Raw genomic sequence first — 19,226 nt, 5'->3', positions numbered from 1 at the left:
TGTTAACACTCTCCCTGTTCTCAATATTGCGGTCGGACTCACCTTAACTTTGATAATCTAGTAACAATTTTCAGAAGCAAACTTTTTGGTCAGTAAACTCCCAGATTAATCAGTAAGGGAATGTGCCCATTTTTTGTACGATCCTAGTTTCTTAATAACTATTTTTTTTCTATGTTTCTGAATAAATGTGACTCCGCAATTTATTTTTCAAAAATGGGCACTTTCCCCAGTTTTTACTTTGTCCAACATTTTAAGTTTTGTTATCTACATTTCAAGATACAATTTCAAGGACAACCAGTGTAAAAAACTGTTTGGTTTAAAAAAGCTTTAAAATATTATTTGGAATTTGTTTTCAGAAAATTATTTAAACTGAATTAATTATTCTGAAAGGAAATATTTGTCAGAAGTGTCAGAAGAATCTTCCACTCAAACTATATTAAAAAAAATAGTTGGAAAAGCGTCCCAAGCTTTCTGAAATGCTCGAACTCGTGGCTCGCTATACCTCAAAAGTACTTTGCATCATTTATTATTTACTGGTTCTCAACCGATTTGAACTATTTCATAAATCACTCAAAAGATCCCACAAAATAGTTTTAAGAGTACTAAAATTTATTTTCGGATAAAAATTAATTAACGGTTCATAACCGGTTCATTACAAGTTCTCAAGTGATTTATAAATCACTCAAAACATGGCCCAAAATATCTTAGGCGTAATATAATTGAATATCGGATAAAAGTTAGTTATCGGTTATGGACGGGTTCATTACCAGTTCATAACCCATTAAAATTGGTTCAAGCTTGTCAGAAATTCCGAGCTCACAAATGATAAGATTCGGTTGAGAAATGCACTATCTAGGGCATTTTTTCTAACCTTTGACTATCAGAAACCGTTATTAGAAATTATTCAACTATATTTTCGTATATATGTATGAAATGTCCGCCTCGATAATCCCTAAAGCATATCCAAAATTAAAAAAAAAAATATCGCTCGACGCGTTGACATGACATTTTTGTTCATTTTTTTTCTTACTTTTTTTTTAGCTTCACCTGCCACAAATTTGTAAGAGGGAACTACCCTATTTTTTGTGTGCTATCAATAAATTGAATTGAATTGAAAAAAAAATGTCAATTGCCCAAGGTCGACTTATCGGGGGTCCCCGAAGGTCTCAAGTTTCTATATCTAAACCATTTAGACTTTAGGCGTGGTAACGGCCGGACAACAGACGAAGAAACAGCGTGACGTTAAAAAAACTGAAATATTTAAAAATTCTACAGTGCTCGCTCTCTAATCCGGATCGGCGTAATCCGGACTAGTTCTCGACGGTTATATTTAAAATAATTTTGAGGTCATGTATCCATGTGTGTTCAGCAATGAAAATTAATTATCCTGTGATGTCCTTGTTTAATAAATGAAGTATAATAGCATTGAATTCTCTAATTATGTCATTTTATTCTAATTCTACAAAAAAAGAAACATAAAAAAATCTTGTATTATATTTTCGAAACGTTGAACAAATAAAAAAAATCCATCCGGATAATGAAGCGGACATTTGTCATTTATTTCACAATCATGCGAATAACAAACCGGGCACTGTACTAATATACGACCTCTTGGGGACAGAGAGTCGAAAAAAATATATATAACTTAAAATCGAAGGATAATATACATATTACTGCTCTCTCTGTGAAGTTCGGGCAGTAAAATGTTTGTTCCAAGCTGAAAAAAAAACATCTTTTTGACAATCATTTTTTTACTCTTTTTTTTTCAGATAAAGAGCTATAATGAATTAATTTTACTATCACAAAAATTATAAAATATTGTTCTTATGCCCAGAGCACAATAATTTTTGTTTTTAAACATGTTTTCAAAATTTTCTATAAGAGTGAGCGAGATGACTAGATTGAGATCACACTCACTCTCACGGAAATGTCAAAAACATGTTTACAAAGCAAAAGTTATTGTGCACTGAACATTATATAAATAAATAATAATAAATATATTTCTAAATTTTATTAATTATACTTATAAACTATTATTATACAAAGAAACAATTTGTGATAAAATTAGCTGAAATATTTTTTGTCATAAAAATTCCGTAAAATGGCTTTTATCATAAAACGGGTGTGGTCTATTGTTTGATTGATTTAATTGGAACTGTGTAGGTGCTTTATATGAACTTGATGATTGTATTTAAAAGAAAAGTGTTTGAAAACCTTCAGAATGTGAACTTTGGGTTGAAAAAATCGCGATATAAATTATAAATAATATTTTTAATTCTTCAAATTAAAATTTTTTAGGAGGTGTATCCTAATTTTCATGAGCTGTTCAATCATTTTGTTTTTAAAACCATTCAAATACATCAATAAATACTGAAAGTCAGAAGTTTGTGGATTATTTTGCAATATTTTGGAAAGGGGCGTGACCAAAATGATTCTTTTGAAGCATTTTTTTGCAATATCTGCAATATCATCTGTGCAAAATTATATTACAATATTAATTAAAAAAATTAAAATTACCTTATATTGATTTAGGACGTATTTTCTTTAATCTTTCTTTTTCTATAAAGTAAGTTGTTTCTTTCACCCTATTTAATTTATTTGATTTTACTTCACTTACTGGTCTTTTGGTTTTGTTTCAATTTAAATAAATTGCGATATTAGAAGTTTGATTATAATCACACATAGATCGCTTGAGTATATGATATTTACTTGTTCATAGTACGAATAAATAAATAAATAATATTGTTTTAAAATAATGATAAAAAATAAATGTGATCAAGTATATTTATTCACAAGTGTTAAAAAAATAAACATTATATACAAATATGGAAATTTGTCTGTAATTAAATAAACATCTTGTCTTTCTATTTTTTTCTTCTTAATTCATTTGCAATGTGATGCGATAAAATTGATTGAGAGAAAAATTCAGACCATTTTAGGTCATTCAACATTTTTTTTTTCTTTCCCAGCAACATCACCTTTTTTTTTTGAATGAAGAATGCAAGTCAATGAAACAGAAAATTTAATGTGAAACTCTCGTGAGAGATCATTTAACTCGGATAATTTTGCTTCAAATAAGGATTGAATAAAAGAAAAATCAATCAGCAAATTGACAACACTTGATTTTTATAAATTTTATTTCTTTTGTTTGAAGGAAATTATTCAACCAAGAAATTATCGTACTGTGACTAGTGGAATTCCAGAAGTGATAAATCACGAAAATGGCTCAATTGAGGCATCTTCGTCATGTCAGAAATCACCAAAGACTGAGAATGTCAATGGGAATTCGCCGAGGAGTGAGCAGGGAAGTTCTTGTCAGCCACCATTGCTCACCAGGCAGGCAATTCGCACCTACAAATCGGACAATAGGCTCATTCAGTACAAATACAGCAGCTACGGTGGCTTATCTCAAGACTTACCAAGGTAGGACTTTAAGTTGATTTCACGCTAGATTTGTGAGAATATGATCATTTGACGTTGATTATTTATATTGATTGATTGCCCTCTATTCATTTTAATTGTGTCCAATTTAAGCATTTGGTGAGATTTTGATAATTTTTTTTGAAGACTTGATACTTTGAAAATTTATTAACTAACACTGCTTTACTAATGTATTCCACTATTTTTTTTTTAATTTATGTTTATAAATTCTTCGTTTTTTTTTTTTAAATTTGAAGTTCCAAATGGTTTAAGTTCATTTTATGCAAAAATATTTCAAATTTTGAAAAATCTTCGAAAGATAGGAAAGACCGGAGCAGTATTGATTAGGAGTAGAATTAACCAGTTGGGTGTTATAGTTTTCCTTACAAAGATTATTGAGAAAAATTACTGTTTATCCAGAGTAACTAATTAATTCTCCCTATTCATTGAAATCAGTCAGAATCAAACATGTTTTTCACAAATTATAGGCAACGAAAAACTTCTTTGCTGGCTAATTCTGCCCGGGTCAATTTATGAAATTATAATAAATTTTATTTACATTCTTTTAAGTTTAAGCCATTATTCATTTTACTGAGAAAATAAATGTTATGTAAGTCAATTCAAATTGAAACTAAAATGAAATTATCGTATTAAAGCTGTTAAAAATCGAAAATTCTAATCGAAAAAAAATTCGCAGATTCTAGAATAGGGAGTTTTCGATGTTTTTCGAATTCCAGATTCTGAATTAAAACACAAAATTTTCAAGTATCCAATGATCCAAAAAACTCAAAAATACCATTCCTTCTTCAATATCTCTTTTGTTTTAGCTGCAAAATGCAAAAATATAATTTTTTTTTGAAACTCTTTTCGCTTCTAAAATTCATATCTTTTATTTTTCAATGTTTTTTAATATTAATTTACAAAGTAGAATTACATTTTCAGTAAAAAATTGAAAAAATTAAGTTATTTTAGTAAGATTACTTTAACACTAAACCTACCAAGACCGGGTCAAATTGACCGATTTAAAATTAACACAAATTTAAACGGTACAATTTCACTATCGAACTTTATGAATTTCTTAAAATATGCATGCAATATATTTTTCAGTGTAAAAATTTTAATTTTCTGCTGTTTTCCAAGACAAATTTATTGAGTATCTTACCCTACCGCGGTTTGTCATTTGACCGAAAAATTACCAAAAACGGTCGGTAGGTTAAATCGGTATTTTTTTTTTTGAATTCAGGAATGAGATTCTTTGCACAATTTTTTTTTCCTACTTTTTGTCTGGCATGTCACACAAAACTGGGAATAACAACTAAACGAAGAGTCAAAATAAGTTCGAACTTTCGAAGAGCAAGAACACTATAGCACTTTAAATAAATAACATCTTTATTGTTGCTGTAAATGCTATTTTTGTGATATGACTCTTAAACGTTAGAGGGTTAAGGTTTGACACTCGGTCTAATAGAGGAAATATAAAGAAATAGAAAAAAAAGAAAATCTTTCCTTTGCGTCAATAATAAATGAAATTAATAAATTTTTGATTTTGGCCTTATTCAGGATTTTGACAAATTCGGGATTTCGACTCATTTGAAATTTCGACATATTAGATATTTTGGCTTTCGTGATTTTGGCCAATTCCGTATTTTGGCACATTCGTATTTGGATTTTCTGGATTTCGACCAATTCGGTATTTTGCTTTATTCCGGATTTTGGCTTTTCAGAGTTTCGATCTATTCGAAATTTTCACAAATTAGATATTTTGGCTTTTGGGATTTTGGCCCATTTCGTATTTTGGCTCATTCCGTATTTTGGCACATTCGCATTTGGGTTTCGGGATTTCGACCCATTCGGTATTTTGCTTTATTCCGGATTTTGGCTTCTCAGAGTTTCGATCTATTCGAAATTTTGACAAATTAGATATTTTGGCTTTTGTGATTTTAATTCATTCCGCATTTTAGCTCATTCCGAATTTTGGCACATTCGTATTTGTGTTTTCTGGATTTCAACCCATTCGGTATTTTGCTTTATTCCGAATTTTGGCTTCTCGGAGTTTCGATCTATTCGAAATTTTGACAAATTAGACATTTTGGCTTTTGGGATTTTGGTTCATTTTGTATTTTGGCTCATTCTTATTTGGGTTTTTGGGATTTCGACCCATTCGGTATTTTGCCTTGTACCGGATTTTGTCTTTTCGGAGTTTCGACCCATTCGAAATTTTGACAAATTAGAGATTTTAACTCTCGGGATTTTGGCACATTTCGTATTTGGGGTTTCAGGATTTTGACTCATTCGGAACTTTGGCTTTTTGAGGTTTAGACACAATTTCTTGATTTCAGCTTTTTTTAATTCTGCCCCATCACGATTTTGGCACATTTGGTATTTTGGGTCGTTCAGGATTTCGACCCAATCGAGATTTTGACTATACATATTTTGACAAATTATAAATTTTGGCTTTTCAGAGAATTGACCCTATTCGGGATTTTGACCTTTTTTTGATTTTCGATTTTTTGATCTCATTTTGGATTTTAACAAATTCAGGATTATCGATGCAAGCTATTCTCCATCTCTAAAGTTAATTAAATGAGTAATGAGTTTAATATGCAAGCTTATTTAAATAAATTTCTTGTATAAGATTTTTTCTTTATTTATCCGATGTATAGGCCTTTTTATTGAAGACTTTCTCAGATAAATCTAATTTGATTAAGCTGAAATCTGATTGGAAATCTCTGTTGCTTTTATTATTCCTGCAAAAACAATCAATTATGCCTTTTTTTTTAAGGCAAAACTTGCCATAGACATTGAAAGCGAAAAGTGAAAATTGCTTTAGTTTTTTTCCTCCAGCAACAGATTATGTAAATTTTCTTTCTGAGATTTCTTATTATTTCTTTTTTTTTTTTGCTGGAAAGAAATCTTTGGGAATTTAAAGTTGTATTTGTGGTATTGGGTATTTATGAATTTTGTTGTGTTAATTGGGAAGTTGGGAAGCGTAAAACTATTCTCAATATCCCACAAATTTATGCTTCCGCTTTTTTGGGAGGGAGAATTCTTCAGTGAGCAATTTTCAATGCAGCAAATTATACTTGCACCATCATTGAATATCCACTGAAAATTCTGCGTCTGCAATCAATGGCAGTATTTCTTGTATTAAGTTGGGCAATTAGAATTCGGTGTATTGAGAGTGGGTTGCATGGATATTATGAATTACAAATCAAATGGAATAAATGCTTTTGTTCACTTATTAATTCTCAGTTTCTCTGTGCAATAATTTGAATGTTGATTTTAAATTCAAGTAGAAGGGTATAATACTTGAATTATTAATTTCCTTTCTAAAATGCCAAAGTTGTTTTTTGCTATTTGTCTTTTTGGTGCATTTTAAGTCAAGGATGTGGGATTTTTCTATCCCTTTCACACAGTTTGTTTTTTAACTTTAATATTCTTTTTTTTTGGCGCGAAAATTAAATTTGTTTGAGACTTCCAGCAGAGTTGGAGTTCGTTTTGCAGAATATTTGATTTGGAGAGGTAAATTTGATTTTACATTGGTGTTTTCTTTTGTGTCTGCGACAGGCAAATATCCGTGGCGGATGAATTTAGAGAGGAAGTGTACGAGGTCGATGCCGATTTGGACAGAATTGACGAACAGATGACACGCTCTCAGGCCGATACGATAACAAAACAGGGTTATTTACTCAAAGGACCAGACTCAACGTCTGATCGGATGTTTGCACACATTGGAGCTAAGTCCTTCAAAAAGAGGTAAGTTCAAATCGTGAGAATTTTTCATGAGATATTTTTTTTATCAAATATTTCTGGTGAATGAAAGTGGAAAGTTTTTTTTTTGGGTGCTTTTAATTAATTTCCATGGCATTTGAGGACTTTTGTGTTCGCCTCGGGGAAAGAATGTTAACTGCTTCAAACTATACAAAATTCCACAGATTTTATGAAGCATTTGGCATTTGCGAAGTTTGCATAGAAGATAGTTGATAGCTTTTCTTTCTTCAATTTCAAAAGTAAAAGTTCATTAAAGTGATTTTTGTCAATAAAACATATTGCGAATAATTGAATGACTCACTAATAAAATTATGTCTCACAAATTGGATAACATCTATCTAATTTACAGAGATCAGAGAGACTATTTTAATTGTTGTTTTTTTTTGCAAGAGAATTTCAGTAAAATTAGCAATTTTGGCAGATGTGAAACTTTCAAAGTGATAATGGAGCAATTAATTTTTTTTCTTCTATGGGCAGTGTCACAACATGAATTTAATTATTAATTTATATAACAAAGTTTTGAAGTATTTTTTTGCATTCTTTATTTCAAAAGTTGCTGAATTAGGTTGAGAATGCAAAAAATGGAACTATTATTTTGCAAAAGTTATTAAATAATAATCAACAAATAAATTGTTGATTTCTGTATTTGAGTTTTATTTTCACGGTCTTTGCTTTTAATGAATGTTTAAAGTCACTAAAAATACAAAAAATGGACAAACAGTTATCTAAAATTGTGTAGAAATTTGAAGGAGGTTATTATATTAGATCCAATATCGCTTTACCGGTTCACAACCGATTTATTGAACAGATTTAATCACTTAAAAGATGTCCTAAAATAGCTTAACAGTAATAAAGTAGATTTTCTGTTAAAAATAACTTATCGTTTATAAATTGACTTATTACCGGTTCATAACCCATTGGAACCGGTATAGTCTTGTCTCCAAGACCTTTCCAACAAGCCCCAAACATGACCCCTTTTTGGATCTCTCTAGAGTCTTTTAAACCTTTTACAATGAAAGTTATTAGGAATGATTCAACAGTATTTTTGTATAAAAACGAAATGTTTGCCTGGGTAATTTCTAAAACATATCCAAAAATAAAAAATCGCACGACGTGTTTTCTGGCAGTCCCAAAAAAACATGGTTTTGGAAAGGAAAGGGAAGGGTGGGGGAAAAATTAGGAGCATATTAACGATCCTTGGGTTGACTTATGGGGGGGGGGTCCCCTGAAGGTCCCAAGTCGCTATCTCTTACCGTTTGGCCTCTAAAGCTGCCGACAGCCGGACGAACAAACGGACAAACAGCGTGACATCATTTTTTCAGAAATCGTCTAAAACGCGAAAATTCGCAAGTACTACACTGTGTGTGGTTTCAAACACTGAATGTGTGAGCGTTCGCACACCCATCAGACAACTCCAGCTTCAAAATCATAACCTCACTAAAGCCTCACAAGCCACAGTGAGACATACGTGGTCATTTCCTCTTCGACAGGCGTAGAGTTTCCTTCCCATCTCCATGAGACGACAGTTATTGTCAGTGTGAACCGTGTGAACATGTTCATAGTCGATTTTTCGATATTCATTTGGAAGAAAAAACAGTGCTCCAGAAAATGTGAAAAAATGTGTTTTAAAGATCTCCTTTAAGTGCAGTGATAGTTTCCGCGGGTTCACGGGGGTACAGTATAACAATCGGAAAATAATTTTTAATTGTAGATAAAATTTATTTCGAAAAAAAATCAATGACGAACCCGAACCCCCATCGTGTGAACGCTGCCCCCGGGGGCAAGAATCGCAGAAATCGTCATAAGGGAATGTAGGCATGGTTCGCACAGAGTGAACCTTCAAACAATGTGAATTTTTTCTTTGTTTGCAAAGAGCTGACTTACCATTTCTCATCTCGATTGATTAGGTTAATAATTATCTATCTTATGGCTAAGAAATGACGAACTAGCTCTTTGTTAACAAAGAGAAAATTCGCGTTGTTTAAAGGTTCACTCTGTGCGAACCATGCCAACATTCCCCTATTTTTTTTTCATTTTCCTGTCCAGGAAAAACCAAAAATTCTGTGATAGTGAACTGGGCATGCATAGAAACCTAAAAGATCAGAGAACTTTTTGGTGTAGTGCAATTCACTGCCCATTTTACAGTTTAGTCAGAAAAAAGTCCTGAATATGAAGCACGAAAAGATGTGCAAAGGCTGTCTACAATCTCCTATACTGAACTGCTTTAAGAAGAACATTAAGAATTTAATAATTTTGCGACAAAAAACATAAATCTTATAAGAAATCTTATACCTAAACATATTTTAAAAGATATATTCAGGATATCAAATTGTTTTTTCTAAAATTCCTTAATATTTGACATTTTTGAAAGTCAAAATATATGTTTCTAATGTCAGTATCTCCATAACTGAGCATTATTGGGGATTTACATAATGTTTGTAAATTGTATAGCCCTCTAAAAAGTTCGTAAAAGGTTGTTATTTTTTTCACAATCACTGTTCGTAACATGATAACTTTATTTTTTGTTCTTTTAAAAACATGGTTTGTAAACACACATCAAAATATTCGTAAAATTTCGTCATTCGTTCGTAAAGCTTTATCAGGAAGGCAAAAATGTACGAACACACGTTTTTGTGAGTAATGTTTGTGAAAAAAGACAAATTTTTACCAACTTTTTAGTGGATTATACGATTTACGAGCATTTCGTAAGTTCCCAGTAATTGACAAACAATTACGAATCATTTTTCAATTTTTTTTTCTATGTACGAAATGTTTGTAAATCGTATAATCGGACATGTTTTATTCTTTTACAAACATTTATTTGTATATTTTTCTGTCTGGCAAAACTTTATGAAGAAAAGATAAAATTTTAAGAACATTTTTCTGTGTGTTTACGAACATTTATGAACAAATGTTTGTAGAAGAACCAAAGATGCTTGTCAATTGATTATTTTACAAACATTATGAAAAAGTACAAACTGAACTTTTATACAATTTACGAGTATTTCGTAAGTCTCCGGTAGGAATTCAGAAACATTTAGAAACTATTTTACGAAATATGTTTTTTCTGTATGGTTTGGATTGGTCATTGGATACAGTAGACTTTCGCTAATTCGTCTCTTTTAAGATCGGGCTACTTTTTAATTCGGGCAGCAGTTAAATTTGAAAAAAGTTTGTTGACATTTTTCAAATTTGATTATGATTATCAAATGAAGCAAATATCCTTAAATTTGCCATGGTTTGTCTTAGTTCTGATATGTTTTTGCATTATTAAGGGGTTTTCATGAAATTTGCCATAAATATGAGTATGTAAAGTCAAAATGTGTATGCAGATCAGGGGCCCATCAAGCCTAATAAAAAGTGAAGATATTTTTCACTTTTCCTTGTAAAAATTTTGCAGCTATTGCACCGCGACTTAAACAAATTTGTTCGTAGTTCTTGTATTATTTCGGCGAGCATTATGAAATATGTATTTTTAGTTAGCTTTTAGTGTACGATTTCGAAATATATCTGACTGATAAGTCAATTCTCTTTAGGAAAAAACTTGCCAATAGTCTTCAGTGCCTCTATGCAAAACCGTATGGAAAAATGAAATGTTGAGAGGCCCCTGATGCAGATGAATAAAAAATCGTTGCATTAAAAAAAAATGTCACCCGAATATCTCTCTAATTCGGGTGACATTTTGGTCCCAAATGCCCGAATTTGAGAGAGTCTACTGTAATACCAATACCTATTAGTGAATATTAAACATCTCGGACAGTCCACTCCGAGAAAATTGAAGGAAAAGTATTGAATCTTCAGTTTTCCATTTTCTTATTAGAACTTGTAATATTTTTATCGCGAAGCTTCATCATCGAGTAGAGGTTAAATGCCTTAACTATAGGCAAAATGAAAGTAAATGTGCGTTGTAGCCGTGGTTTCTAAAAAGATGTGATATCACATCACTCTTGCCTGTTTTTCCTCCTACTTCAAATTATCTTTTGCGCGAATGTGGAAAAAACTAGAGTTATAGCATATAGATGAAAATAGTGCAAAAAAGTAGTGGCGAGGTAGAAGTAGGCATTGCAGTGCACTTAGATAGGGGGCGTGACCTATTTTTAATTTCTTTTAACTTATTTTCAAATTGTTGCTTCGTTTACAATTAAATATTTGAAAGAACCGTCCATAAATTGGCACAGAATTTATTTAATAATCACTTTTAAATCAAGAATTACTAAAGTTCTTTTTAATAATCCAAGAAAGAGGCGTGGCCTAAAAATTATGTTTGTATTATGATTACAGAGGAATATATTCCTGTAAAATATGAAATTAGAAAAAAAAATAAAAGTAAAAGTAATTCAAAATTTAATTAATTAATGTAAAATCTTATGTATGATCAGGAATTGTCAAAAATTGAAAAAATGGTGCTTCAATTCCTCTGACAATAAAAATCAAATATATTAATTTTGGCTTTTGAAATATTGTTTTTATGTGAACAAAAATGCTTCTCAAAAATCTACTCAACTTCTATTTTTATAATTTTGGAGAATAACTTTTAGGTCAACTCAAAATCAAGAATTACATTTCTATATTTAGAGAATTAGTCCATTCAATTTATTTGAAAATGTGCAGAATTTCAGCATAGATATTAAAATGTTCCATCATGCAGACAATTATTTTATCAATATTGTATAACAATGTAGGAAAATTCTTAGATTATATGAGTGAGAGATGGAATGTCCGCAGTGAAATTCACAGTCTATTTCTTCGATGCAGATATTGCTATTTGCGTCAGGAAGTGGATGGCACGTATATTCTTGAGGTGCACAAAGATGAGCGTCAGGGTGAGGCTAAGACAACAATTGTCATGGATTTTTGCACGGAAGTCGTTCAAAATCCCAAACGTGGGCGATTGTGCTTTGAACTGAGAATGACAGCGGGGCATAAATCATTTACATTTGCAGCGGAAAATGAGAATGATTTGCAAGATTGGCTCACGAAACTCCAGTCAATTCTGCAGCAGAATAAACTGCAGGAGGACAAGAGGGCAGCATCACTCGAAAGAGGTTAGTTCCCAGGGCGAAAGATGGTGATTTTTTTTTTAAATTTGTTTCGGGTCGAATCCCTGATGATGGTTTGTTCTTTAGCACCTCCGGAGAGTCCCCAGACAACAGCCTTTGGGACACTCAAAGGTCTGGAACAGAGTATGAATCCGCAATTGATAAAATACAGCCGAGAAACGGACATGTCGATAGCTCAGGCGAGAAAGGAAGGGCGGAAGAGGTTGTTTGCCAGCTATCAACTTCCCAGTCATGTTAGCAAAATATCAAATCAGCCCGAGACTTGCGAACCATACAAGTAAGATTATATAGTTTTCTATGGCAATTTCTTGTGGGATTTTTCAACACTTGCAATTTCCGTATTATTTTGGGAATTGGGTTTTCAGGGAACAATTTGGCCAGAGAATTCTTCTCAAGTGTGAAAGTCTCAAATTTCGCCTTCAAGCACCGACTGAGGATGGCGAAGGGGCCAATCAAGTAAGTCGATACTCTATTTGCAATTTATTTCCGGGAGTTGTTGGCAAGAGAATAAAGCAAAAAGGCTTGCAAAATTTGAAGTTTTTGTGATTCATTTGATAAGCAAAGCTTAAATGAATTTATGTCCTTTTTCAATGTTTTTAACTTTGTTCGAACTCAAATGAAGAGTACAGAGTTGCGAAAAATATTTATCGATATATAATTAAATATTAAAACATATCTAATCTTAAATTTGAAATAAAAGGATTTTAACCTTTCCATATTCATTACTTTTGATTGTTTACCCATTTATAATCAATTTAATTAAGGTCCTTCAAATTTTAAGAAATAAAATATCAAGCAATAAAATTGCTTTAGTCAACAAAATTGCAAACTGATTAGTAGGAAATTTAAATAGTCAACAAAATATTTCATTTATAACTGTCCAGGTTATACTGTCTTAAAAGAATGTTTAACCGTTTTTGATTATTTAGAAATTATGATTTTTATTTGAGTTATCTGCTTAATGGTGCTATTACAATAAAAAGAGGAAGTTTTCTGAACATTTTTTAGCACATGTCTGTCCTCAAATGCTTCTGCATTATCGACTTTTTTGTATGGGTTGCTGTCTTGACTGTTTTCACTAGTCTTTGTCGTGCTTCAAAATCACCAAACAGTCGCGACAGGAACCAACACAAAGAAAAGTCGATTATGTCCAAGCACTTTAGAACAGTCATGTGTTAAAAAAAATATTCAGGAGACATATTTCCCCTTTTCATTTTTCATTGGTATAACACCATAAATCGATTGAGGAATTTACCCTCCAGAGGGCTTAACCCTTTAAGGACGATTGAGTCACCGGTGACCCAAAAATTAAATTTTTTCTACGGCCTTCTAAAGTTGTATTTTGCTCTACAAAGTTAGAAAAAATAACTTTTTCTGACTCTCAATTTTTGATCTTCTCGTCTTTAAAGGGTTAAACAGACTTGTACAGTCGGTAAGCCGAGACACATACCAGTTAATTATAAAGAAATTATGATGGATAAAAAATATCCCAGAAACTGCAAATTTATTTTGTATTTAAATTCAAAGAAACTTTTGTATGACGTTTCCTGTATAATCGTGCTATCACACTAGGATTTTTCAATTTGTAATTCAATTTAATTTTCAGATGAATTGTTCTTATACGTTATTTTGCATTAAAAATAATTTTAAATGACAGATTTTCGCATATTTATTGATATAAACTAATACTTGGCCCACCAAAATATGTTTAAACATGCTAAAATAGCATAAATGTGGTTGCTCAATTAAATTTGAATTCAGCAAATTAAAATTTAAAAAAATTGCTCATTAACTGCAATATGCAGTCAAACAAGTAGCTTTTTGAATCAAATTGTTCTGTGGCCAAAAAATAAATAAAATAAAATAAGTACAGTGATTATTGATAAACTTGTGAAGCTACAGTATCAGGATTAAGTTGCTCAGTTACTCCAAAGCAATTCGAAGGAAATTGTTGTGTCAAGAAATCGCAGTTGGGATGACTTCATACAGATTTTCAACAAGACTGTATGAGAGTCTCTTCATGAGCCCTTTTGCCTAAAACCCTTTTTTCTGGCTTTCGGGATCCTTCTGCATAACAAGATAAGTGACTTATAAGACATTTTAAGTACTAACATATATTTTCCGAAATCATTCACCGTGGTGTCACATATAAGATTACACATAGAAAAATTTAGACTCTAAATTTAAGAATATATAAGACTCTGGGAACTTAAATTGGACGTGAATACCCCAGGCGTTTAAATTCAGAAGCTCTTTGCCAATGGAATGGGCTAGAATCCCTATCTCTTTGATGCTAAGAGATCTGGAGGTTAAGTTCAGCATTAACTGAAAAATAAAAAAATAAAATGTCTTGAGATTTGCAAATTAGAATTAAAACTAATTGATGAAGAATTTAGGATTAGGGCATTGGCATTCATTGGATGGGATTTGAAATTAAATTCCTGAGTGTTCCTGTTTAAGAATTTTCCATTTTTCTCTGTATAATATTAATATTAAGAAAAGCCGGAGAGAGAGGTAATATAGTATGCAAAATTTCAAATGGAAAATCACGTGTGTAAGAAAGAGTACACTCTAGTGGAGTTATATGATGAGTAAGATGTTACTGTTCGTATTAATTGCTTTCTGAATCGTATTACAGGCAATTCTAGCAATTTTCCATGCGTGCTAGAGGGAAGTGGGGCACCTTTGAAACTGGGGCACCTTTGAAATTGGGATTTTTCACCTATTTTTAAATAAAATTGAGCCTTATCGTGATATAATTTAGCTGCACAAACAGATTAAGAAGCTAAATTATATCACGATAAAGCTCAATTTTATTTAAAAACAGGTGAAAAATCGCAATTTCAAAGGTGCCCCAGTTTCAAAGGCGCCCTACTTCCCTCTAACTGTGATTCGGTCAGTTTTCGAGCGAAACACGAGAGGGAGGCAAGATAAAACACTTGCAGTCCTTTGTTGGCATTCTCGCAGTTCAGAAAATATTAATCTTAATATTAATCTTATATGTGACATGGTCATCACAATCAAAAATATCGTGGCATTATTTAAAATTGAGCAAATTTCTTGCAAAATGTGTCCCGGCTGTAAGAAATTTCTAGTAAATTCTAGAAATTTTATAATGCTCAATTGGCTCAATTGAATTTAAAATTAAATTGTGAAAATCCTAGTGTGATAGCAGCACTGTAACATTTCACTTTTGAAGAGAATAAATTTTGAAAACGAAACAAAAGCATTCGGAACGCACATAACTGGAGTTTCCCCAAGAGGAAAAATATCCGAAGATCGGTTTTGAAAGTCAAGGAAAAAACATTTTTACTTCTTGTTTCCTCACCTTGAATCATTCTCTCTACCGATTTTTCAAGGTCAACTGTTAATAAGTGTCTGGTGAGTGTGTTTCTTAATCGATTGGGACAAATTTGGTTTCATTCGAGAGGTCTTTGAATTCTGCACAAAGTTTGACCATCAGAAAAATTAAGTAAATGAATTATTTATTTTTTATTATCATTAATTTAATTCTCAGTCTTTTGATCGTTAATTGGCGAACAAAAAAAAAGATTATTCTGAAATGACACAAGTTCTAACAAATCTGAAATGGCATTTGAAAGAACTTTGAGAATAATGAGTCAATAACAAAAGTTTTGACCGTTTAGTTTACAGGAATCGTAACTAAAATGTGCCCTCATAAAAAGAACAGTGAAACTGAACAATACAGAAAGTTTACAGACAATTTTAGAAGCTTTAAGCCACCCACTCCCTTGTTTATGCATGCTATTCAAAAAAAGAGGAATTTCCCCCAAAAATAAAACATTTCCAGGTGGAACCATACATTACCAGTCTGGCGCTGTATGATGCCAAAGCGGGTCGAAAACTGACTGAGAACTTCTACTTTGACCTCAATCACGAAAACATTCGTGATGTGATGCAATTGGGTGGGCAACAGAGGAAAAGCTCGGGTACTGAGGGTGTTGGTACTTTGAATGGGTCAATGAAACATCATGGGGAAGTGGATGGGGTTGGTGATGTGTTGCATAAAGTGCCATCTGAGTGGTTTCAGTATCCACGTGAGGCAATTCTCAGTGTGACATCGGCAAATCCAGACATTTTTCTTGTGGTGAAAATCGACAAAATTCTCCAAGGTGGCATTAATCAGTCCACTGAGCCGTATCTAAAGGCCAATAGGGATCCAAAGGTGGGCACAAAGGTGCAAAGGAGTGTGAGGGCATATAGTCAGAAGATTGGACACTTCCGAATGCCATTTGCATGGGCAGCTAGGCCACTCTTTCGGCTCTACAGCAGTGATCTCGATGTTGCCATTGACTTTCCTGCCATTTATCGTCAGGAGGGTAATAAGTTGAGAGATGAGGAACTTCTGAAACTCTTGGCGGAGTACAGGAAACCGGACAAATTCAGCAAATTAACTGTGATACCGGGATGGTTAAAAATTCACATTGAACCCATCACAGAGTTACCAAATAGTGAGTTTTATTATACAAAATCCGTTAAGGCAAATTAGGGTAAAAATAACGTAATTTTTACGTTAGCTGAAAAAATTAAAATGATTGCAAAGAAATTTTGAAAGTCGATATGTTCGTCAAATGACATCACTTTAATTCACGATGACGTTTTTATGTGAAATTACTGTTAGATGATTTACCTTTGCTTTAAGTAATTTTTATAACGTAAAAATTACGTTTTCCTTACTCTAAGTTCTTAATTTCCTCAAAAAACAAAATTTCGGGAGTAGCTCTAAAAAAATTTGCAGCGGGACTTGAATCATCAATTTCGGTTTTTCAGATTGTCTCTCGACAACTTTGGCACCTTTAAAACCCTTCCCTTTGCCACCCACCAAGGAACTGACTTTGGAAATAAGTGAATTCTTTGGAGCTAGTGAGAGAGATGCTCATCCGTTTGCCAATTTTCAGAATCATCTCTTTGTCTATCCCCTTACCCTCAATTTTGACAGTCAGAAACTCTTTTCGCGTGCCAGGAACATTGCAGTTCTCATTGAGCTCAGAGATAGTGATGCTGAAGGCGCCAAAGGACTTCCCGTAAGGCCTTTATTGTCCTCATATATTCGTCAAATCAATTTGACTAAAATATTCCCTTTCAGTGCATTTACGGACGTCCTGGACAGGGTAGATTTGTCACTCAGGTCTCCTGTCCAGTTCTCCATCACAACACATGCCCTTCGTGGTATGAAGAGGTCAAACTTAAGCTTCCTCTTCACATTACATCACAGCACCATATTCTCTTTTCCTTCGTTCACGTTTCGTGTGATTTGGGCAAGAAGAAAGAGAATAATTCCTTCGAGACGCCCGTAGGATATGCCTGGCTGCCACTTCTGTCCAAAGGAAAGATCAATGTGGAAGAACAGATCATTCCTGTGGCTGCAACTCTTCCTACAGGATACCTAGCCATTCAGCCACTCGGCCTCGGAAAGGGGGTAAGCATTTTTCTTTCATTTTTTCTTTGGGATCTTTTTATATGGTGAATGTCCGGACCTCTAATGCTAAATAAGGCTTGCTTTTTGGTACACTACCACGGTTATGGAAACCCGATTAATTATTTACGGAAGGTTGTGGCGAAAATTCATTTTTTATAATTTACTTTTTTTTAATAATTACCTAAATTCTTTACAATTTAATGATAAAAAAATTTAAGCATGAGTGCTTTACAGTCTGACCTTTTTTTTAATCCTGGAGGTTGTTCTTTGTCAATACTGTTGCTCGCATGAATTATATCCTTTGAATGAAAATTTTTTATTTTAGTGTTTTTCTCACACATTTTCGTTTTTGAGAATTATTGAGTGGTTCTGCGAGAATTTCGCATTACAGCGATATTTTTTAAATGTATAAAGTACCACCGGAGACTGGGTTTTTCGATATATTTTTGTGAATCGGATTATTTTCGAAAAATAATATCACGCTGATTATCCGTCCGGCCGTCACTAGGTCCATAACGCCCGTTCTAATATTCGAATTTTCTAGCTAGAATACTAAGGACCCCTAGTGGGAACCTGCTGAATTGCCTGAACTTTCGGAAAAGAACCCTCATTACCCATTCCAATAAAGCCACGAATCTGACATTCTCCTCGCTTCGCTGCGGTAAAGGTCGACTATGTAACTGATTGGCTCCATTCAGTAATAACCTTTCGAAGAGACAAAGCCACTCCAAAGACAAGGCAAACTCATTCGAAAATCTACCGGAAGCCTAAAGTGCAAGTTCACGTACTCGCCGCATTAGCGCTGATCGTTCTGCCATTTCGAATTTCGATATACTTGACACTTCAATCGTCAACAACAGTGTGCAAACGTTTGCTGCAAAAATTTAATTTTTGTGTAGTTTTGTGGAATTTCAGGATGGCAGAACGTTTGAATTGCAATTTTATTAAGACATATGTCCATTTCATGAACTTGCTGACTTTCGTGTAACTCGTCGGTTTAAACGTTGAAACTCCCAACGGATTTTTAGGTAAGTTCTCTTTGATATACCTTCGGATCGGTAAAGGAAAAACCTCAACCGGAGAGAGTTCTCAAATCGGGAAGGATATTACTGAACAAGAGGATTCGGGATAATATATGGCGCACAAATTATTCTGTGTTGCAGAATCTGGCAATATAATGGCTTGTGTAATGGTTCCTAAGGTCAGCCGTTAAAGCACCCCTTAAAGCCGCCATACTAAAATTAAACTAAACAGTGATTGGTACCGTTGACTTAAAAAAATCTTTTTAAAAATGGATTTCGCTTCTAACTTGACTAGGATCAACAGCCATACTACAATTAGTTGATTAGTGGTTGTAATGAAAGGTTTTGCGAACTGCTACCACCCTTCGGAACATCTAAACTTTGTACGAATACTGACCGAAAGCGATTAAATCGAATAAACTTTGTTTCGAAATGAAACTTCAAATATCTCGAAATTCTGATTTTCGATTTTGAACACATTTAATTATGTTGATGAGATTGTGAGCTTTCCGG

The 19,226-nt window shown here is 32.9% G+C and overlaps 2 protein-coding genes across 3 annotated transcripts in view; one reads left to right on the top strand and one right to left on the bottom strand.

Annotated features, from left to right (window-relative positions):
* LOC129805533 (dedicator of cytokinesis protein 9) overlaps positions 1-19,226 on the top strand; it is a 50,301-nt gene that overhangs the window by 20,335 nt on the left and 10,740 nt on the right. For both annotated transcript variants that reach the window (XM_055853509.1, XM_055853508.1), the window contains exons 3-10: positions 3,155-3,423; positions 6,988-7,176; positions 11,947-12,236; positions 12,318-12,528; positions 12,617-12,707; positions 16,063-16,723; positions 17,043-17,296; positions 17,359-17,691. In XM_055853509.1, the coding sequence (XP_055709484.1) occupies positions 3,155-3,423; positions 6,988-7,176; positions 11,947-12,236; positions 12,318-12,528; positions 12,617-12,707; positions 16,063-16,723; positions 17,043-17,296; positions 17,359-17,691 (2,298 nt within the window). The remainder of the gene's footprint in view (positions 1-3,154; positions 3,424-6,987; positions 7,177-11,946; positions 12,237-12,317; positions 12,529-12,616; positions 12,708-16,062; positions 16,724-17,042; positions 17,297-17,358; positions 17,692-19,226) is intronic.
* The window catches only part of LOC129805555 (muscle M-line assembly protein unc-89-like), a 206,028-nt gene continuing 190,425 nt past the window's right edge, over positions 3,624-19,226 (bottom strand). The window contains exon 4 of the mRNA XM_055853545.1: positions 3,624-3,639. The gene's annotated coding sequence lies outside the window, so the exon portion shown is untranslated. The remainder of the gene's footprint in view (positions 3,640-19,226) is intronic.

Source organism: Phlebotomus papatasi, chromosome 3 (genome assembly GCF_024763615.1).
Source record: "Phlebotomus papatasi isolate M1 chromosome 3, Ppap_2.1, whole genome shotgun sequence".
In the NCBI taxonomy this organism is placed as follows: Eukaryota; Metazoa; Arthropoda; class Insecta; order Diptera; family Psychodidae; genus Phlebotomus; species Phlebotomus papatasi.
Note: the sequence above shows the minus strand (reverse complement) of the source record. Positions and strands in the feature narration are given on the sequence as shown.